Source organism: Phaethon lepturus, unplaced genomic scaffold (assembly GCF_000687285.1).
Source record: "Phaethon lepturus isolate BGI_N335 unplaced genomic scaffold, ASM68728v1 scaffold5214, whole genome shotgun sequence".
Taxonomy (NCBI): Eukaryota; Metazoa; Chordata; class Aves; order Phaethontiformes; family Phaethontidae; genus Phaethon; species Phaethon lepturus.
The window spans coordinates 35059-58497 of record NW_010532545.1 but is presented as its reverse complement, the minus strand read 5'-3'; the positions used below and the strand labels follow the sequence as shown (position 1 = coordinate 58497).

General features: G+C 37.4%; 1 protein-coding gene across 1 annotated transcript in view; it reads left to right on the top strand.

The window, feature by feature from the left end:
• MKI67 (marker of proliferation Ki-67) overlaps nucleotides 1-15659 on the top strand; it is a 16154-nt gene extending 495 nt beyond the window's left edge. Inside the window, exons 2-10 of the mRNA XM_010284864.1 lie at nucleotides 1246-1327; nucleotides 1404-1519; nucleotides 2019-2088; nucleotides 5456-6497; nucleotides 6822-7060; nucleotides 7784-8207; nucleotides 10655-10789; nucleotides 10878-11012; nucleotides 14947-15659. Of these exons, the coding sequence (XP_010283166.1) occupies nucleotides 1246-1327; nucleotides 1404-1519; nucleotides 2019-2088; nucleotides 5456-6497; nucleotides 6822-7060; nucleotides 7784-8207; nucleotides 10655-10789; nucleotides 10878-11012; nucleotides 14947-15659 (2956 nt within the window). The remainder of the gene's footprint in view (nucleotides 1-1245; nucleotides 1328-1403; nucleotides 1520-2018; nucleotides 2089-5455; nucleotides 6498-6821; nucleotides 7061-7783; nucleotides 8208-10654; nucleotides 10790-10877; nucleotides 11013-14946) is intronic.
• The last annotated feature ends 7780 nt before the right edge of the window (nucleotides 15660-23439 follow it).

Here is a 23439-nt window from a genome sequence, read left to right as displayed (position 1 = left end):
TTGTTTTGGGGGGGGGGGGGGGGTGTCTCCAAAACCTCAGTAGTGGAGTACATTAGCCAATACCTAGAATTAATATTAAAAATTAATGAGAAGTTATAGCGCCTCTAATCTTGAAACTCACTTTGACTCATACAGTTGAGTGATAGTGGGTCTTGAGCTTGATCCAGCTATTTTACATTAAAAGATAAAATCAATATACTTGAATGGTACGTGTGAAGACTTGACTAGATGATCTTATTATAAACAGGCTTCAAAATAAAATGTTTTTACTTCACTTAAGCGAGGTCTGTTCAGCACTTTACTGACTGATAGATCGTAGAATCACATCTTAAATAACCATAATTATTGAGTCCAGAATCAGATTCCATAGTGAAAGTCTTTGGGAAGCACTCTAGTGTCAATAATATCGTTCTTTGGCTTCAGCAGAGCTGCCCAGACAGATGATATTTAATGGTACAAACATTAATTTCTGCTAGCTGCATCAGTAAGGGTATCAGGTACTTCTGTGAACAGTATGTCTGCTATGATAGTTGGTATGTTTGCTGCCTAAGACCTACAGCATGTCAAAAGCATTAGAGATTAGCATAAAAAAAAAAAAAGTCTGTACATTTAGAAACAGAGCTTTCAGTTACTAACAACTTTTAAGAAGGTAGAAGTAGCTATCCAGCTGGGACCGAAGGTCTATCTACCCAATATTCTGTCTCTGAGGGTGATCAGTAACAACTTCCCTAAGAGTGAGCTTAAGAGTGTGTGCTGGTATTTTCCAAAAATCACAGGTAAGGACAAGGTTGGAAAAGACCTTTAAGATCATAAAGTCTGACAATCAACCCAACACCACCATGCCCACCAAACCACATCCTGAAGTGCCACATCCACAGGGGCCTTGAGATGTTCCACAAGTCTTTGACAACCTGCAAATCAGGAAACAAGTAATCTCAAGCCACCAGACATCTGTTGTAGACAGGTCTTTTGGCTTGTTGTGAACTGCTTTTTTCAGAATTTGGATATTTCACATACATTTTTTGATATGGATTCTCTGATATTGTGGAATTGAGAACTCCTGTTGTTTTTCGCCACAGTTGAAAGACTTGGCTAGTTACTTTCTTAAATTCGGCAACATAAAGAAAATCATCATGCTGCTGTACAATTATTAGCCGAAAAGTTGGGAAATCACCTAGTTCTAGAGTAGTCAGGTTTTTGTGTCTTGTGCGTGTCCTGAAGCTCAGATTGTATTTTTACCCACAGGAGGACAGAATGTGATATTCGCATCCAACTGCCTCAGGTCTCAAAAGAACACTGTAAAATTGAAGTAAATGAAAACAAGGAGGTGAGATATTTTTAATGACATATGTATTGCATCATTGTATCTCATCAGGCTACTGAAATGTTTGTTTTGGTTTTAGGTAATATTGACTAATTTAAGTACAGTAAATCCTACGCAGCTGAACGGTGGTTGTTTTCATCAACCTGTACCTCTGAAGCATGGAGATGTGCTAACTATTATTGATCGTTCTTTCAGGTAAGTGCCAATGACAAACTGTGAATGTCTCGATCCTAGAATGTGTTCTGCAGGCAGACAATGCAGAGAGCTTTTGGGGACTGCTGTATGAAGATAGAGAAGATGGCTCTAGATAAATAGGGAAAATTAAAAACTCCTTTTACCATCTTCAGAAACAGAAATTAATCTAGTTTATTTCATATTTCTTTACCAAGTCTTACAGGCTTTCTTCAGAAGGCAGGATTGCTTACAGAGATTTTTTTTTTTTTAATCACTTTTATATTGTGTTAAGCTAAAACAATAAAGATAGAATTGTCTAGAGATATCATTTTGCTTTTGTTTTGAGGGTAGTCAGTTTTAGGGGAAGATTTTGAAGTATTTTGATGTAGCTAAAGCCTTTAAAAGTGATATGTGTGTATTGTTGGGAGTGAACAACTATTGCTTATCTTAATAATGGGAATTTAGTCATCAGCTATTTGACAAAAAATGGTTGTTTTTGCTTTTTAACTATTTCTTCCAGATTTGAATATCCTCTCCAATCAACTCCAAGAAAGAGGCGTTCCAGGTCTCCAAAAGATGAAACACTGCAGGTAATTTTGTGGCCATAGGCTTATTTGTTACAAGTACATTAATATTAATAGTGATATGGTATTGTATTTCCTTGTTCTGTTTTCTTATTAGGAATAATTTTTCAGCTATAGACTACTTGTCTGTTTGAAAATAAAAATAAGCTCTTTCAGAGAAATACTTTTCTAAAAAAATAATAATTTATTAATTTTAGACTTGTCAGTCTTTGGTAATAGATACTTGATAATCTATGATGTTACTAATACAGGTAAGCAATTAAAAACTAATCCTTTTTTGAAGTGAGGATGGGATGCAGGAAATGCAGAGTAGGGCATTGGATATCCTTGTACTTTAAATGGGGAGGTTTGCCTGGGGAGAATAAGCATTCTTTTCAAAAATAATCTGTTGCTCTATGTGCTAGTACACTAATGTATTGTTGGAATTTATAAATATCAAACTATGTTTGTCTTTTAATAATTTATTTTCATTAGTTTCCTTTTTTGTTCTCAGCAAGCTTTTCTCCCTTAAAGGGGATAGTGCCAGTTTGTGAGTAGTGTGGCTATTGAAAGATTTTTTTTTTAATGTTAATAGTTCTCTTATTTAAATAAAAATGTTCCACTAGGCCTGATAAGAAGGTGAGATTCAAATGTGCTTGTATATATTCTTATGCTTTTAAAGCTAATAATTTTCATGATAAAATAAGATTTAAACTCTTGCTATATAGGGCCTTCAATGTGTATTGGCCAATGTTCTTAAATTTAATTTGATTTTCATTCACTTTTTTAGTAAACAATACATATACTTTTATAAATCTTGTGTTTTTCAGTGTACGGTTGAAAACTAAACTGTGAAATATTTGTTGCTGTGCTGTAATATTGTGCAAATTCACAGGTTCTTCATTTTTTTCAGGTGGCAGAAGTGGAATTATTAGGCAAACAAACTTCAGGACCTAAAAGTCTTCATGTTTCAGGTTGGTACCTGTTTTATGGGGACTTTGTTTTATTCTTCCACCTTCACTGCATTTATTCTTGTCGTAAGAGGAAAAACAAGGTTGAAAAGAGCAAAAGAAGTGTATTTTAATTCTTTTCAATCTGAATACAATACACCTTGCTATGTCAGTGTATTATCACATCATACTTAGATGCTGTGATTTACCAACACTAAGTTCTGCCAAGAGAAATCAGTTTAACTGCATCCTGACAAATGGGCAGTAACAGTTAGCCTGGAATTGGCAAAATCCATATATATTGCTTTAAGTGACTTATGCAAATTCAGTTTATGAAGATTATAGCTAACAAGGGATTTCAGTACACCAGCTTTGCAAATGCAATCCAAATGTGAAACAATTTGCCTATTACATTTTACTTTTCAGCGGCATCAAACAAGTATAACATGGCAAATTCACCTTTGTGATTAAAATTTAACTTGCGGTTCTCTGCTGACCTAGAATAGAGCTAGATCCCTTTTGAGCAAATAGTGCATTATCTCACGTATTCTTTCCTAATAAGAAATTGAAACAGATATAATTTTGGAGATACATTGGAAGCATTAATTTTGCTGATTGAAATAATAGTTTACAATAGTTGTTTCTTGTAGTAAAGTAAAAATCTTCTTGTAGAAGTAAAAATCTTCTAGAGCTATGAAGTCTAGTTATAGACCATGGACTGGTTAAATGCCAGGACTTCATCTTCCCATCCTTCTTGTCTTAAGTACTTTCATGGGAAGATACCAGCTTTATTAGGTGAAGGCTATTTATCTACAGGCAGGTTTGATTTTTGTGATAAGTGTTTGTTCCAGTGCAAAAAACCCCAGGCTGTTTCAAAGGGTTCCATTTCAGTGGGTTGTTGTGAGCGTATCTATATTTACAGGATTTGGGTGATAGGTTCCCCAGCAGTGACCTGTGATACAACAGTCTTTGCTTCACTGTTCTATCAACATTAAGGGAATAACTTGTCAGCTAAATAAAAAAACCCACCTGATGTACTTGTCTGCAGCTGGGTAAAAGCTTTCACAGAAATATCCAATTTTCTGTTCTTTTCCATGTTTCTTTTTCCCCCTCCCTCCTTTTCCCCTTTCCCAGATGATAATTGATAGGCTTTTCCTTGCTTGTCAGAGTCTCTACCTTCATCCTCACATGGATTACTTACCATCACAATTAAGGAAAGTCAACATGTATCAGCACTTGTTTCAGCAAAGCATTCATGCTGACATAAAATAGTGTTGGGAAATAGACCTTGTAGATGTATAGATGTACACGAGGTGGCTTAAAAGGCACCTTTTACCACATGAGCTCTGTTAGCTTGCATGTACCCTTGCACGTGGAAAACGCGAAGTGAGGCATGCTACCTCAAGCTTCCTTGGATACAGTTTGCAGATTGCAGTGGAATGGCAGCACACGTACAGTCACTTGCTGTGTCTCATCTGGGAAGTGGCAGCTCAGCTTTATTGTCTGTCTTTACGCTAAAGAAGCATTACCACAGTTCAAGCAATATAGCACCTATGTAAATGAAGGACAAAAACCAGACTGAATTGTGGTAAGCTGATCTAAATGGTTGTTTAATTCTATGCTCATAGATCTGTCTTGTGGCAGCCCTGAAAGGTGTATATGAGCCATTGATTCTGAAGAAAAGCAAAAATGTGAAATACCAAGTGCCTTACCTGATTATGGGACAAATTCCAGATTGCAGCTTAGAATTTATGTTAAATATTTAGATAACTAATGCTTTTATTATGTGAGAAATTTTTATTGTTAACAGAGCTTTATTTATGGTACTGTATCCTGGATGCTGGTTGACCGTCTTGGGAGAGGAAAGGAAGGAATTTTTATCTGCATTTATGGAACTCATATCTGTAGTTCTGCAATTTTTAAGTTAATTCTGCATCTGTAATTTCTTATTGTTTTGCTTTGCTTACTTTGTAGATAATGCTGAGTGTGAAAAAAAAAATGCCAATGAAAACAAACCAAGTACAGAGGAAAATATTTCCAAAGCTTTACCCTTCAAACTACAAACGCCCAAATCTTCACACAGAATATATCAATCTAGTAAAAAGCAAAATGAAATGTCTCCCTTTAGTAAACTCTATGAAAAACTGAAACATGAGATTGAAGTGAAAAAACCTCTGCAAGAGGGAAACGTATCTCAACAAGCTGAAAAAGAAGATGGTAAGAGTGTTCTGCTAGAACCAAGTGCTCGAATTTCATCATCGGGTTGTGTTTATGATTTTGGAAGCCTGGCTGAAGAAAAAGAAATAGACAGAAGTGAAAATATTGAAGAATGTAAAATAAAAATAAAGCAAGAAGTAATCAGTTCAGAATTTAACCAGATCTCAGCTGTAGGAAGTGCTACGAAGAAGAGTTTTACCAGAAGTTCTCGAACTTCTGTTTCAAAGGAGATGTCAAGAGATACTGGTAAAGGAAGTCACTTGCAGGATCATAAGGAACTAAGTACAGCAGGCAAATCTAAAGGTACTGAAGTTACCACCAAACCCAGTAAGGAGAATGATGGAAATGCAGTATTTTCACTGCAGCCGTGCTCTATAGAAAGCTTGGATTGTGCAGATAAAATGAAAATACACAGCTCTGCAATAGCAGTAGATAAACTAGCACAAACAACTAACATGACAAATGTTTCTGAAGTCTATAAATATGTTCTGTCTACACCAACACCCAGAAGGAAGAGTCCTCGGTCTCATTTCATATTGCCTACAGAAGAAACCGGTGGAATGAACCCTGAAAATACTGATACTCCAACATCTCGACGACACGTGTCATTGAAACGTAAGTGGTTTTCAGAATTTTCATCTGAAATTCAAGGGGAAGGTTCAGTGTGCAGAAATGATAGCCTCAAACAACTGCCTTTGGCGGAAAATAAATGCTTAAAACAAAGACGAAATAGTAAACAACATACACCAGGAAAACCTGTAAAAGACGTGCTGCAAGAACAATGTGGTCAGACAAACTTTGTTAGCTCAAAAGAGGGGCATTCTGAAACTCCTGCATCTTTTTCTAATTCCAAGAGTCCCAGAAGAAATAACAGGCAAAGTAAAGAATTATCCAGGAAAAGTGTCCATTCAGAGACACTGGTTTCAGAAGAGTTAACATCAGAACTGGCATCTCCTGCTAGTCAGAAATCTGACTCTGTAAGAAAAAGGGGTAGGCCAAGGACCCCTGGGCTGCTACCTGAAAAAGTGTCGGAGACAACTGCCGTTGAAGAACATTGCAATAAGACTACAGACAGAAAAGACAGCGGAACTAAAGAAGAGCTGGCCACGAAAGGGTATCATCAGAAACAAGATTTGGAAGATGCCAGTGTTAGAAGACCTCGTAGATTGTCATCAAAGAGAAGGTCTTCTGGAAGTGCCACTGTACTGAAAGACAATGAGGCTGACTCAGAAATGAGTATTTCTGGCCTGTTGGCTGGAGAAGAATCAGGTAAATATGTGTAATCCCATGCCTCGTTTTTGTATTTGAGAAATTCTTGTAGCATTTTTATGAGAATTTTTCCACTTACATAAAATGTAGAACTCATTGGTGACATGTTAGTTCTAAAACATTTATCATGTAGTTATATTTGACAATAAAAATACACAATAATATGTATAAAAGTTACTCAATTGGATCTGTTTCGTTTTAAGGTAAGTTACCTTCTGATACGTTTCCAATTTTACAATGCACATGTAAGCTGTTTTCTGTGCTGGTTTAACTACTGACTTGGATTCTTAGGTATACAGAAATATTTTCAATTGTTATTTTTAGGCAAGACAAAAAGGATATCTCAGAAGAGGAAAAGTGGTGATTTGTTACTTCAGCCTTTAGGAAAAAGGAAGAGAGTGTCTTTTGGTGGTCATCTAAGTCCAGAACTTTTTGATAAAAGTTTACCTCCCAACTCACCCCTTAAAAGAGGTGCAATTCCTGCCAGACTGAGCTTACCATTTGGAAACTCACCACGTGCAGTTCTGAAAAAGGCTGAGGGATTGAAGCGCTTTGCAGTCCAGGTAAACCTTAAGACTAATCAAGTTCCTAAGACAATTAATGTGAACAGAATTTATAAATTCAAATACTTCTAAAATTAATTGAAAGTTAGTAGTAAACCTTGTTATATGTATGTTGGGAAGTGGAAATTATAATTGGAAATTAAAATGGTATTTGAAATCAGCAAATTTTAATCTGCAGTTTTTAACTTCTCCATTGTAGGAGAAGGCTCACCTTACCCTTTATAGCTGCCTGTCTGTATACAGGAGGTGTGTTTTCATTCACCTCGCATGCTATTGCTCATTCTCCTGCATATGCCCGAGTATATTTCTGTATGTTTGTGCCTAGCAGCGGTGTTTACAAGCTCCAGTTTACCATAAATAACAGAAGACAGAACAGTAATTTGTTGGCAGACTGTGCAAGCTCCTGCCACAGGGTTTGTCTAGGAGTTTGAAAACATTTGCTGTTGATTTAAACTAGTTGAGATGTGTGCAGTGTACTTGATGTGAACAAAACTTTTGAATGAAGTAGAAAACTAAATCGGTTTACTCCGTTGAATTTGCATGTGTCTTTTGAGCCTGTTTTGAAATTGTTACAAGTTTGTTTTCAGAGAATAACGCTTAAGGCTTTTTCAAATGATCAGATGATATTTTATACTATTGTAATTTACTTGTCAGAGATGTAGATAAGCATTTGTGGTTCAGCTACATGTAGTAACATTTTATGTATTTCTTTTTCTCTACCAGGAACTTTCTGAACATTGGCAGAAAAAGAAAATGTCACCAAAAAATTTGCCAGTCCAGAAGTCCCCAGCTGCCTCATCCCCTGCCTCTGGGAGAGCAACACCTAAATTTACTTTAGGCTCTCCAGCACCTTACACAAAAGGACGTTTCTCTGTTTCTCACATCACGACACCATCACCGATTGCAGAAGAGAAGGATGCTGTTGCAGAAGACATGAATACAAAGGAGAAAAATGGTGCCCGAGTGAAATCAGCTAAATCTTCTCGTGTCAACCAAGACAATAAAACCTTTGTAACGACTACGCCTGACAAAGTAACAAGAAGTGCACAACTTGCTTTGAAGGTCACGCCCATGAAGAGGAGAAGTGGGGCTGTAGCAGTTTTCAACGCAAAAAGAAGAAGTGGTGCCTCTAGTGCCAATTTACTAGGTTTGTTTCAGCGGTTAATTTTTAATATTAATTTTAATGCTTTAAAATACAGGAAGAAAACTGAATTAGGCCTATTATTTTGTTATGCAGAGACCACCAAATCATTGGCATATCTTCTGACAGTTGTTGGAATTGTTGGAAACAACTGGGAATTGCTAAGTGTTACATTCTCCTATATTGATAAAGCAAATCACTAAAGCATATATAAAACCATATTTAGAACACAAATCTTAATGTTCAGAAGTTGAAAAATGGTAGAATTAAGGTTCTTTTTGCAAGGTTAGTTGCAATAGTGATCCTTCAAGTTCAAGTACTATTCAACTAAATCAAATTGTATCAATTACATCAATTTTGCTTTGAAAATATGCACTTGATAGCAATCTAGCTTCAGTTTATTTTCTTTGTGCCTTTTTATATAGACAGTTCACAGCCTTTGTCCATGGTCTGGACTGCACTTAACAGTTGACAGTGGTACATAAAGGATAAAATTTAAATAGGATTATAACTAGGTGTTGGTTTGAGTATTTTCAAGCTAAACATTTGAATTTGAATGTCAAACAGTGGTTTGAAATAGTTTGGACAGCATTGGAAACATTATGATGGGGGACTCTGGTTCTTTAAATTTTTGTCTTTTGTCATCTGTGTTTGTAAATTAAATCAAGTTGACCCTTTCAAAGTCAAATTTAAAGCTTCCCACCAATACCACTATTCACCCAGGAATGTTTATTACTCTTTACTATCTCTATTTTTTGTGTAATTTTAAAATTTTGAACAACATACTGCATACAATGTCCCAATAGTGGTCTTATTTCATCATGTAATAACGGTAATAATGATAAAAACCCAGTCCTTCACAGTACTTCCTGGTTAGTACAGCTGAACGTGGTAGTAGTCTTTTAGTGAAGTAGTTTGTTTTTCAGTGGCTTTGGTTGTTCCATTAATTTTCATAGCAGCAGAGTGCTTAACAAATATTAATGACTTACCATTTTTCATCACCTCTCTGTAATGTGTAGGTGGATTTTAATATCAGTACATCTGTTTCTTCTGTAATAGGAGAAGAACGCCACAGTTCTTAAAAATTTTGGATGTCTGCTTTGTATCCAAAATAAAACTCTTTGTGTTCCTGGTGCTTTTTCAGATAATTTCCTGCATGCTTAGCATTTTTCTACATAATCTGAACACCCTAGCAATGACAGCTTTTGAAAGTTCTTTTTATTTATAGACTTTACCCAATTTGCACAGCAATTCTAACAAGAAAATAACAATATCCTTTTCTTTGGAATTTTTCCTTTTTATCTCTACTTTAAAAAAAAAAATTCTTTTGCATGATCCCTGCCTTCTCATAGCCTGTTCCTGAAGTAAATGAGGCAGATGTGCTTACAGCTTCATTTATTACACAACTGTAACTAATTCCCTGATTCCTCCGCTGTGTATAGAATGATGCTGTGATAAAAGATAATCTTGCTTTGGGAATTTTCAGAGTATGTTATAAGGATGAGGTGATGTAAGAAAAATTATGGAAACTCTGTGTTATGGAAATGCTGTAAGCAGTATAAATAAATAAATAATTTCCTGATTACGAAATTCCTTGGGAAGGTGGTGAAAGAAAAGCTGGATGTTTTTCACTGAGAAGCCATTTCTCCGATGTTAAATCTCATTTCCCACCAGGGAGAAGTTCAGGTACAGTAATGAACAAGACTGAAAGGTTCATGGCAAGTTTCTCTTGGGGGGGGGAATTATTTCCTTACAGAAAGAGTGAGGGTGGAATTGGGTCAGCATTCAGTTCTAGGCACTGAATGAAGCTTCTTGTTGTTTTGTTGTGGAAAGCCATACTAGGTACTTGGACACTTGTTAAACTTCAGCTGAAATTGGATCTTTCAACTGGAAGTGTTTCACTGAGAACTTTAGTATAGGTGTTGTCAGATGATACAGCAACCGCTTTCCTATGCCCAACTGCAGAAATTCTACTGGAATCATAAAGAAATAATTGTGAACTTCCACTTACACAGCTGAGAATTAAAATGGTTATTTCTCTTTTGCTTTCTAGTTGCAAAATCTTGGGCAGAAGTGGTAAAATCAGGTGTTGCAAGACCACAGTCAAGGACACTTAAAAAAAGTGTCCAAAAAGGAAGATTCCTAAAGAAGATAAGCCGATCACCGAAGGTATTCTTTTCCTTGTTTTAATGATTTTTTTTTTTTTTTTTTTTCCCCCCCAGTCTTTTTTTTTGCATAACCACAAAACAGCTTGTAGGTATTTTGCTACAGAAGCTGAAAGCTTTTCAGCTTTTAATATGATGTTATATCGGTGTTGGTGTCTTTGTCACAGCATATAAGAAATGTAGATTTTTATATAAAAGGGATCTTTGTTTACTAACTTTTTTTTGTTGTTTTTTCCCCCTCCCCACTGCAGACTCCAGAAAGAAAAATAAAAGGTCATTTTAGTACAGGTCATGCAGAGTCACCTGCTACAATAGTTGTAGGTAGAGCTTATTCCACCACAGTCAGAATGGCTGGACAGGTTCCTAAAGTGGTAAAAAATCCTACCTTGAAGCTAAACATGGATATGGACGAAAGCTTCACAGGTCAGTTTTTAAAGTCTGTTGCTCACTCTGCCCACTGTGCAGTTCTTTTGTGAAAGCATATGCTCATTTCTCTGAATATAATTTATAGGAGTGACTGAAATGTTTCAAACTCCAGAAAACAAGAGTGGAAAAACGTTACCTTTGGCCACTGTTCAGAAGACTGATTTTACACCAACGTGTACTGCAGTGGACATTTCTGAATTGCATACTCCTGAAGAATGTGGTATGTTATTTGAAAATAAAGGGAACATTCACATATATTTAGTCTGCTTGAGACAGTGAGTGGTTTCAGCCTAGGCAGACTTGATGTATTGAGCTGAAGCATCTGGCAACCCATAAGAGGAACCATTGGTTTTTATCACGTATTAAAAGACATTTTTGTAGTTCCAGTTAATTTTTGAGTAGGTGTTATTTTCTTACTTGTTCTGTTTGGTATGAAACTTCAAAATGTTGAAGTATTGTTTCTGGCAAATCTTGTGCTGAAGCATGGCACTTTCTTAATCAGTTGTCTGTGGATACATCTAAATCCAGTGACAAAGTTTAATGGTAGGGAGAGGCTATTGTGCAATCTTGCAGAAGAAATCTATTTACTTTAAGTGTCGGGTTAGAAAGATTTGTATTAAGATTATACTTTGTTGTGCATCTTTTGCTAATAACCTTGTGTAGCAGTCATTTTGTCTCTGTATAACTCAGAATTCTTGAAATTAAAATTTTGTTTTCTTGAGAATTTAGCAAAACTGAGCATCTACTGAAACACCAATATTTAAAGTAGTAATCATCATCATAATCATAATAATGGTTGAAATATATTTTGGTTTATTTCAGATGTTGTGGAAGATAGGGCTAGGTGTAACAAACCTTTTTATAACTTCAGAAGGGAGTCCAGTAAAAAGTGTTTTCTTTGAAAAGAACAACTTGTAGAGTGATCTTCATCCATTTGACGATGTCTGTTATCAGTTGTTATTTATCCTGGTATTCAGTGCTTTCCTGAAATCTGTGGGCAAACCCATAATCTTAGATTCTATATGCATCAATCCTTTTGTATATCATGAATGCTTTAGTTTCATAATTTAGGGATTATGGATTGGGGGGAAAAAAAAAAAAAAAAAAAAAAAGAAAAAAACCAAAACAAACGGTTTATTTCTTAATCCTGCTGGACCAGGAATTTGGAAGGACTTGAACATCTTATGATTAGAACTTGACATGGCAGGAAATATGAAGGCAAGTTATTGCTAGATCCTACAAGCCTTGATTTAAAAACTGACACCAGACGTGTACTTTATTTCCAGTTTGAAGATGAGGATTATGTTTTTAAAATGAATAGAGAGATATTTTTAAGATTGAGGTTATAGTTGTATTTAAGGGTAAGGTATTCTTAGAGTTAGCCTGTTCCTCCAGCCTGCAGTATTCTTAATCGTTACTGGCCTGCAGGTAGAGAATAACTGCAACTGTCTGAGCCTGATCATCTAACCAGTTCTTTATTCAGACAGTTGCCTGTTCATCTATCCTGTGATGTTCTTGTTTGGATACCAAAATATTGTGGGAAACAGTGTTGAAAACCTTGTCAAATTCGCATTAAATAATAACCACTGCTCTCTTTTCTACCATAGATATGTTCCTTTTTATCATAAAAGGTAGTTGGTCAGGTATATTTTCCTCTGATAAATTCATGTTGACTGTTCCCAATCACCCTGTTGTTCCTTGTGCCCGGAAGTGTGTTTCAAGAGGACCTGCTCCACTATTTTTCCAGGGACACAAGCGAGGCTAGACTTTCAATATTCAAGGCTTGGTTTTGAGTATGTTTTTCTGGAAATTAACATTTCTGGCATTATAAATTTGGTCTAAATTGTGTTTCACGAAGAAAAAACAACTTCCTCTCACATATTCTATGAATTGTTCCGACCAGACTTTTTTCCATAACCTTTCTTCTGCTCCAGTACTTTTTACTAGCAGGAGGAATGATGGCTGCTTCTATTGAGCAACAGCATGGTTAGGCTTGTTTTAATGCTCATGCTTACCGCGCTAGGAAATAGCGAAGGAAAATAAATAGTTGGCACTAAACAGCCAGAGAAATTCACTTCAGTTTTTTCCAAGCTTTCCTCTTCATTATCCTTTTCTGCTATGCATAAGGAACAGAATGCAAAAGAATCAAAGAAATCCAAACTTCAGTGCCTCTACAGGTACCATAACGAGTATTTTTGAAAAGTGTCTTTCCAGTTACAAGCCACATGCAAACTGAGTGTAGCTGGCTGGTGTTATTGCAAGACCTCTGTCCATTATTTTTCAGTGGTCTTGGGAGTCTGGAGAGGTCACAGTTGACTGGAAGCTGGCAAATGTTGTCCCAGTTTTCAAGATGGGTAAGAAGGAAGGCCCTGGTAATTACAAGCCTGTCAGTCTCACTTCAGTGCCTGGTAAAATTATGGAGAAGGTTATTCTGGGAGTTACTGAAAAACACTTGAGAGACAACGCAGTCATTGGTCATAGCAAGCATGGGTTTATGAGAGGAAGGTCCTGCTTAACCACCTTAATTTCCTTTTATGACAAGGTCACCCATGTGGTTGATCAAAAGAAGCCAGCAGATGTGGTGGTTTTGGATTTTGGTAAAGCTTTTCATAGTGTCTCTCACAGTATCCTTCTGGATAAAATGTCCAGCACACAGATAGCAAGGCAACAATATGCTGACTGAGTAATTGGCTGAAGGGTTGGGCTCAAAATGTTACAGTAAATGGGGTTACATTAGGCTGGTGGCCAGTCACCAGTGGGGTCCTCCAGGGCTCAATTTTAAGGCCAATGCTCTTCAACATTTTTATAAGTTACCTGGATGCAGACATTGAATGCACATTGTTAAGTTTGCTGATGGTACTAAACTAGGAGGAGCTGTGGACTCCCTTAAGGGTAGAGAGGCCTTACAGAGAGAGCTTGATAGACAAGAGAGCTCAGCAGTTGCCAAACGAATGAAATTTAATGAGACCAAGTGCTGGATTCTCCACCTGGGGTAGAGTGATTATGGCTACACTTAAAAATTTGAGCATGAGAGGCTGGAGAGCAGCCCTGCGGAAAGAGATGTCAGGGTTTGTGTTGATGGCAAATGAGTTGGGTTTAATATGAGTCAACAGTGTGCCCTGGCAGCCAAAAGGGCCGACACTGTCCTGGGGTGCAACAAGCACATCATAGCTAGCAGGTCAAGGGAAGTGATTGTCCCACTCCGCATCGCACTGGTGCGGCCTCACCTCAAGTACTGTGTGCAGTTTTGGGCACCTCTATATAAGAATGACATCAAACTATTAGAGTGTGTCCGGAGGAGGGTGACCAAGATGGTGAAAGGCCTCGAGGGCAAGATTTACGAGGAGCAGCTGAGGTCACTTGGCTTGTTCAGCTTGGAGAAGAGAAGCCTGAGGGGTGCCCTCATTGCAGTCTACACCTTCCTCAAGGGGGGCAGTAGAGGGGGAAGGTGCTGGTCTCTCTCTTGTGACCAGCAATAGGACACGAGAAAATAAAATGAAGCTGTGTCAGGGGAAGTTCAGACTGGACATTAGGAAAAGGTTCTTCACCAAGAGGGTGGTCGGTCACTGGAATGGGCTCTCCAGGGAAGTGGCCACAGCACTAAGCCTGTCGGAGTTCAAGGGACTGTCTGAAAGACATTTAGTCATATGGTTTAGATTTAGGTAGTCCTGCAAGGAGCAGGGAGTTAGACTTGATGATCCTTATGGGTCCCTTCTGAATTGAGCTATTCTATCATTCTATGATAAAAATTTTACAAAAATCTCATCTTTTTTTTCTTCCTTGGTGTTGGAAAGGTCAAATGTATGTTCTACAATGTGAAAATTTCTGATTTATCTCTAGTATTGCTTCAGAACACAAAGGAAATCATAATAAAAAACTTGTACTGCGAGAAATTTTAGGGATAACAGAAAATACTTTTTCTTATCAGATTAAGTAAAAAATAATAAAAAAAATTAATAGGCAGTTTTTAAAATGTGTGCTGTGCCTTGTAGAAGCTAATTACCCTATCAATTGTTGATGCACATGTTTGGATTTTGGTTTGTAAAAGGCTCTGGCTGTTTGAATCCACTTTACTTAGTTATACAACAATTAAAATGTTTGGATTTTCTGCTTAATTTTTTTTCCAAATTACATAAATCTACTACTTATTTCAGGAGAGATGATGGTGTCACCATTAAATAGTTCAGATGCTTCGGAACACAAACAAGATAGTCCAGGCATTTGTCACTTTCTGAGAGAGAAGGAGTCTCTAAAGTCTATGTTTGATGCAATATCCACAAAAACTCCTGAAAAAAGAAAAGCTATGCTGGAAGAAAATATTAGTGTGGATAGTTTGTCAATAATTCCAGAAAAACAAGCATCTTGGGTGAAATCAGGAAGTAAAAGGAGGACTCCAAAGCAGAAGTTGGAGCCACTTGAGGTTTTATCAGGCATCAAGCAGCTTTTAAGGACCCCAAAGCAAAGGTCAGAACCAGTAGTGATGTTGTCAGGCATCAAGGAGCTCATGAGAACCCCAAAGCAGAAGTCAGAGCCTGTAGAGGCCTTGTCGGGCATCGAGCGGCTCATGAGAACCCCGAAGCAGAAGTCGGAGCCTGCAGAGGCCTTGTCGGGCATCGAGCGGCTCATGAGAACCCCGAAGCAGAAGTCGGAGCCTGAGAACCCCAAAGCAGAGGTCGGAGCCTGTAGAGGTGTTGTCGGGCATCGAGCGGCTCATGAGAACCCCAGAGCAAAAGTCAGAGCCTGTAGAGGCCTTGTCGGGCATCGAGCAGCTCATGAGAACCCCAAAGCAGAAGTCGGAGCCTGTAGAGGCTTTGTCAGGCATCGAGTGGCTCATGAGAACCCCAGAGCAAAAGTCAGAGCCAGTTGAGGACGTATCAGGCATCAAGGAGCTCATGAGAACCCCACAGCGTAAGCCACAGCCAGTCGAGGTCCTATCAGGCATCAGGCAGCTCTTGAGGACCCCACAGCGTAAGCCAGAGCCAGTCGAGGTCTTGTCAGGCATCAAGCAGCTCTTGAGGACCCCACAGCAGAAGCCAGATCCAGTCGAGGTCTTGTCAGGCATCAAGCAGCTCTTGAGGACCCCACAGCAGAAGCCAGAGCCAGTCGAGGTCTTGTCAGGCATCAAGCAGCTCTTGAGGACCCCACAGCAAGAGTTGGAACCTATCACAGATGAAATTGCCTTTAAAAGATTGCTGAAGACTCCAGTACAAAAAAGAGAAGCAGTAAAAGATGTGTCAGGTATTACTTTAATCAAGAAAACTCCAAAGCTGAAATATCAACCAGTAGAAGACATGATTGGGGTCAGCCGTATTTTCAAGACACCAAAGGAAAAAGTTGAACCCATAGAAGATATGCTTGGTATTAGTAGACTAGTGAAGACTCCGAGAGAGAAATATCAACCAGTTGATGATTTTGTGGGTCTGCAACGGCTTATGTCAGAACCCAGGCAGAAATGTTCCGATTTTGAAGTGGACTATGTTGGAGTTACGGAAATGTTTGACATACCAGAGGAAATTAAGGTAAATACTTTCATTAGCTTTTGGAAAGAACTAATTTAGACTTCGAAGCCTGTGGTTGAAATGAATTCTTAGGCCTCCTAGTGTGACATCTTATATGTTACAGCACTTCAAATATGTCATGCCTGTAACCTCTGGAGGAAAAGATACCTTCTAGAAAAGCCCCTCATGTTGATTTGAAAACTGTAAAAGATGGCAGTCTTTATTCCTTGGTAGCTTTGTCCCGGTGAATGCCCCCCTGCTCGATGATGTAGCTTGTTACAAAGTTTAATCTGAGCACTATTTTTTTTTTTCCTTTTTTTGTCTCTTGTTCCTGTTATGTTTAAAGAAGCGTTGAGCTTTTGACAAAACATGTTACCATGTGGTCAACTGATTGCTTACTATGTCCCTAAATCTTTCATTCATTGCTTCCTGAATGAATGCCTATTTTATAGAGAAAGCTGTATCATTGTACATTTGCTTGTGTTAATACGTATTTTCTTTGAAGAATACGTATTTTCTTTGAAGGAACCCTAAGTAGTTATTGAGGTTGCTCTGGGTTACCATTCTGACTATAATTCACAGCTTCATCACTTTTGTCATTTGTGAAGTTTATTAGTATTGATATTTATTTTCATTCCCAGATCCATAGGTAAAATGCTGAATATCACTGGGCTTAGTGCTCATCAGTGTAGAACTACAGTAAAACACTACAAAATGCTCAAATGATTTGGCTTCAATACCCCAAATTCCTTTTGAGGACTCATTTAGACACTTTTCAGCCAATTTAATTAATACCTTTTTATCTCTATGCAATGTTTGTTATCTTTCACTTTAAAAACTGCTACACTAGCTCAGATGGCAAGTATTAAGTTTGATGTGTGTGTGTGTGTGCACCAATATCAAATACAAGGATGCAGTTAAAACACTAAGTTGATTTCCTTTTTAGAGACAAGTATTTGACAAGATTCTTTTCAAGTATTGCTATTCATGAATTTTATATTGGTTGGCTCCATTATACCATGACCTGTCAGACATGCATTTATTGACTATTTATTTATTATTTATTCCCTTAGGTCAGATCAGTAAATGTTCTAGATTCTAAGCAAGAAGTTACTGCACCTCCTTGTACTAATTCCAGTCATAAATATCGTAAGTACAAATACTTTAACTAGAGGAATAATGAATATACAAGGTAATATATGTAGTATATTATTATGAAGTTTTAACATTTGTTTTAAAAATTCCAAAATACACAGTGCAAAGCATGCATAGTTCATGGAATCTGTGCGATCATCCCTAAGGAGCACCAGGTGCTGGAATTCTGTAGGTGTAGATGTATCATTGTAGTAGTTTGTTGGTGTGGTAATGTTGGCATCTCCAAACACACCAATGTAAAAAACCTGATGTTAAGGTCTCTGCTTAAAATCGCCTGTCTTTGCAAAGACTTTCAAGAACATAGTTGAAACCTATGAATGCTACCTACCAAATAAACCAAACATCTTTGGTCAGAAGCCTGGCCTTTAATCTAGGAATTGGTTAAAATCTTTATTTATTTTTAGATTAAGAATATTAAGTAGAATTTGTTAGACCAAGATGACTCTTAGGAAAATCGACACACAGATACTTTGATCAGACATAGTAATGTATAACTTCTGTTTGTGCTCTTTTCTATGTAAAACCTCTGAATGTGGGGGAAAAAAATGCACCTGTTTTAGAAGATAAAGGAAATATTTCACAAGGTGAAGGCTCTCAACAAAAGGAGTTGACTAGTGAAGACCAGTCTACCCAGAGACCAACAAGGAGCAGATCAAGGAAGACAGTACATTCAGCAAAACAGTGTGAAAAGGATTTGAATTTAAAAGAATTGCAAAGTCTGGAAAGAAAGAACACCCAAGAGGAGACGGGAAAGATCAGTACTTTAACTTCAGTAGCTAAAAACGAAGGAAGAGGAAAGGGAACAAACCATTGCATACAAGTAGAAATTGTTTCAAAGTACCCTGATCAGGAGAAAGTTGAAACTGTTTCTTTTGTGGAACCACATGGAGCTACTCAGAGACCAGGAAGAGGTAAAAGGAAAGAAGTAAAGGAGTTAAAACATCCAAGTGAGAATTTTGAGCCTTGTGGCAAAGATTCTTCAGTGCTACAGAAAGAACCTGCAAATATGAAACAGACTTTGCAGGAGTATGGCATCCAAAATGAAAATTGTCAACTGCAAACAGGTTTTAAAAAAACTAAAAACAAATCTAATGAAGGTGGTATAGAAGACAGTGGAGAAATGCATCTGTCACTTGGGAGGAGGTCTAGAGGAGTAAAAAAAGGAGAAAACACAGAACCACTGATTCCACCTAAAAGAGGAAGAAGAGCTAGAAATGACCAAGTTAAACAAGCTTCTTCAGAGGACATTCATGGGACAACAAGGAAACTTCAAAAAGACCCATTGTCAGAGAAGATACAAAGAGTTGAACAGACTTTTGACAAAGATACTGAGACTGCCACAACAGAAGAATCTGAAAATGGAACTACACTTGAAATAAAGATAACCGAGAAAAGAGTTAAGTCTCTAAGAAGTGCTAGAAAGCAGTCAACTGAAGTAAAAGTGGAAGTTTGTGGGATAGCACTTGAAAATATACAAGACATTGAGAAAACCAAGGAAACTTCAACTGGAACTGATACTGAAACACAATCACACATCAAAAATGAGATGAAAGTATCTCAGGGAGATGAAACAGAAAATGCTCAGGAAAATACAGCAGAGGCATCTCAAAGACTAAAGACACAGTCACCTTCTGAAGAAACAAACAAAATGCCAGTTACTGTTCTGAACTTGGAAGCAAATAGAAGTGCAGCACAGGAAACAAACAGAACTAGTCACAGGAGAGGCAAAAAAGACTCTTTGGAGAAAAAGACTCATGAATTTTCCAAAGATGTAAACAGCCTGGAACTAATTACTCCCAAATTAAAGTCAGAAACAGAAATAGATGAATCTTCTCTCAAAGCTTGTTCGGGCTCTGTTTGTATCAAGAATACACACCAAGTCACAAAGAACCAGAACAACCCAGCTGCCACATCAATACCTGCTGCAAATAGTGACAGTCTTGCTCACAGCCGTCAAAAGCGGACAAGAAATGAACAGGGAATGCTTAAACCAAAGCAAACTGAAATCCTGCAAGAGAATCAAGCACAAAAACATGGAATGGCATGTAGAAGAGGTAGAGGTAGAAAAGTTAATTTTGAATTTGAAGAAGCCAGTTCCAGAGCAGTTGGAGAAAAAAGGAGTTTACCTGGGGATGAAAAAGGAATGACTTACAAAGATAGTCAGCATGAGGCTTCAGAAAATCCTCCTTCACAAGTAAGGAGGACCAGAAGAAACCAAGTTGATTCCATTCCACAAATAGCTTGTTCTACCTTTATGGAAAAACAAACATTAATTGAAGATCATAGTAAAGATGAGGCTTTTGTAAAAGAGCAAGACTCAGCTTTGGAAGCTAATCCTTCTTCAACAGAAGACAATCCACTGAGACGAGGAAAAAGACAAGAGGTTGCTGCAGCATCGCAAACATCTAGGTCTCTTTCTATGAGAAAAAGATGTGGGTTGCTCAAAGGTGATGATAGAAAGATGACTGTGAGAGAAGACGGAAATCCAGCTTTGGGAAATAAAACTTTGCAGGCAAAGGCAAATGCATCAGCAAGGGACAAAAGAAAAAAGACTGATCTAGCAGCAGAGGCAAAAAGTTCATCATCTCTCCAGAGAAAATGTGGCTTGTCAGAAACTGATGAAAAAGAGGAGACTACTAATGAAGAACAAAATATGCTTTTGGAAACAGTGTCCTGTGCAAAAGAGAAGCCATCAGGAAGGGGCAGAAGGAAAGAAACTGCTCTGACATCACACACAACTACTTACATTTCTCTTAGAAGAAAACGCGGCTTGCCAGCAGATAATGGTAGAGAAGAAGATGCTAAAGAAGATCAAAACATTCCATTAGAAACTTTTGATTCATCTGTAAAAGAAAATCGACTGAGAAAAGTCAGAAGGAAAGAAATTGCCCTTTTGTTGGAAGCCACAAATTCTACTTCTGTTCAGGGAAAACGCGGCTTATCAAAAGAACATGCCAGCAAGAATAATCATAGGGAAGCAAAACAGCTGATTTTGGAAAATTCTACTTTGCAAGAAAAAATTGATCTTTCAAAAGGGAACTCGAGGCAAACATTCACTTCACTGGCTCTTAGTTCCACCTCACTTCAAGGTTTAGCAGGAGATGGTAAGCATGAAACTCCTGAAGAACAACAGAGCATACTTTTGGAAGTAGCTCCATCTGCAAAAGAAAATCCGACAAGAGTGGGCAGAAAGAAAACAATTTCTTCCAAATCTGTAGAATCTTGTTCCACTGTTCTCAGGGAAAATCCTGGCTTGCCCAAAGTTAGAGGTCAAAAGAGGTTTCTTACAGAAGGTGAAGATATATCTCTAGAAAATAATTCATCCCAGGAAAAAACAAGGCAATTGAGGAATAAAAGGAAAAAGGTAGAATTCAAATCAGAGGCAGCTACTTCTACTTCTCTCTGTAAAAACGTCAACTTGCCAGAAAATGGAAACACTTTGGGAACTCAAAATGTGTGTTTGACATCTGCTGGTTCTGAAAAAAATAATCAGTCTGGAAAAGGAAAAGAGGTTAACCCTGTACAACAGGCAACTTCTACTTCTCGCAGAAGAAAATGTCAGTTGCCTGCAGATGACTTGGCATCCAAAAAATTAAAATCAGGTGAGGCAAGAATCTGCTTTCTGTTTTCTAAAGATAGCTAAGTTATGTGTAGATATAAGAATAATGTGTACAAAATTCTAATGACTGTGGGCTGCCATGCTCTAATGTAGATAGAGAGTAGGTCTTCAATATAGCAACAAGTTTTAAGTAAATAGGTTCTGTGTTATCTTAGATAAACAAGATGTTTTTCCTAAGTAGAAGGGGTTGGTTTTATGGGATATGACATGTATTCTTCCTCTGTTGGGGTGTTCAAATAATACATTCTCTCTCAATCCGTAACTATAAATTGTAGTTTAGAGTAAATATAGTGACTAACTTACATGCAGAAGAAGGTGGTAATGACAGAACCTGATAATCACGTTTGTTCATCTTGTTTTCTCCTAAATACCATCCAAGCTCCTGCTTTTTGAAGGTGATGCTAGAAGGGCATGAAGCTGTAGCTGAGCTAAAAAGACAGCAAAAGTTGCATGCGCTGCCCATTACTTCCGTTACTGGTTTGCATTCCCCGAGCTGATAGAACTCTTTCTGCAGATATCTAATATATTCCCTGTAATTTTCATCTTGATATGATGTAACTTAAAAACTACCATGATGCAACTAGAAAATATTATCAAATAAATGTATGCAAATGGAAATAACAATGAATCTTTAGCGCTACATATTGAGGGATTTCCTGCCAGACTGTGTTAAAAACCTTATTGTGGTTTGACCATGCCCTTTGTTTCATCTCTGTTTGTCTCTTTCCATTTTCTATTGCACTTGCTTATCCTCGTACAACATGTACATCTCTTTTGCCATTTATCTGTCTTGGATTATTGAGTTGTCTTTTGTTTCCCTTTACACGCATGCTAGTTGCTGCTTCCTGATCCTGCTCTATGTACTTGCCAAGTGATTGATGTCTTCTGATGCTTTACTACCTGCCTGGCTAGTTTCTCTTCCGGGGAGGTCATCTTTCCCCACATGGATTTTAGTGCTTGGGTTGATGCTTATGTCTTCAAGCAGCTTAACTTTTCTGTACTATCTAGATACTTACAGAGCTGTCTGGTCTTTTCTTTACAGTTAAAAGCCTGACTTTTCAGCTCTATCTGGACAAAACAGTTACTATACATTCATTTTTGCAGGATTTTTCTTCAGTGTTGGGTATGTTTTACTTTTACATAGCAGTAGAAGGAATTTTAGCTAAAATGGCAACTAATTGGTTTTGGTGCTCTCATTAATGTTAACCTACTTTCAGAAATAGCTGTGAGTCCTCAGGGATCTATCTTAAAGGATGTCGGATGTGCAGAAGTATGGGGTTTGTAACTGGTTTGTTGAATTCATAGATGCAATCTTTGGAATTTAGTCATTAGGGACGTTTCCTTTAAAAACAATGTAACTGAAGATTGAATTTTATATGAAATGTTTGATTTATGATACAAATTTACAGTTAACTTTTTTGTGTACTAATAGAGAATGATGAAAATAGTTCGCTACGAAAAGGAAAAAGAAACAAAACTAAAGAAGAACTTGGCGAAGAGGGTGTAAGGGCTACTCGGACTGCTGGAGGGACAGACAGGAAGACAAGATCAAGCACAAGAACAAGTGCAAGAACAAGAAAATAGTCTTAACAGTTGCAGAATCAGTTTTTAAATCAATTCAGTAATTGAAATTGCAGGTTTTTAATGTGAATTGATTTGCACTCAGATTTTAAGTTCAGATCTTTGTAAAGCATCACTGAATTATGATATTATCAAAATATATTTCTTGATATAGTTAGATATCTGTTTTAATAGAGTTGTCTATGTGTAGTGGTTCCTAAACCATGGGGTGCTTGTGCAAAACTGCAAACATAAGTATAAATTTTTTTTGTAACGGTGTTTATCCGCCTTTTTCTGTTGATCAGTATAGCAGTCAGGAAGCCATATTGCTTTACTGCCAGTTTAATTGTAAGCTATTTTCTGCTTAAATTTTCATGTGTTTAAGTCTTATTTTTCATTACAGTTCTGTAAATATTCTTTTAAAAACTATAGATGTATTAGCAGAACTATTATGCTGAAATTTTGATAATTTTTTTTAAAAAAAAGCTTAAGTTCATTGTACTAAAAAGTGGAGATTTCTAAGTGATTAAATTTATAAACAATTTGGGACTTGTGTGTTTTCTGTTTTTAAGAACAGTTAATGTGTAATTACTACTGTCCTCTTACAAGCGTATTTCAAAGATTCATTCCTTCTAGCTGCATGACATGTTTTTGAAAGTGTCCTGCAGGTCTTCTGCAGCGCAGACACTTCTCTTGTGAACATGGCCACACCATGCAGCACTTCTGTGTGTAAGTGAGCGCTGGTAAGAGAGATGGGAGTAGTGAGTGTATGAAGTTGTGATGTTGCCCCTTTTCACAGAGTTGCAATTAATGTG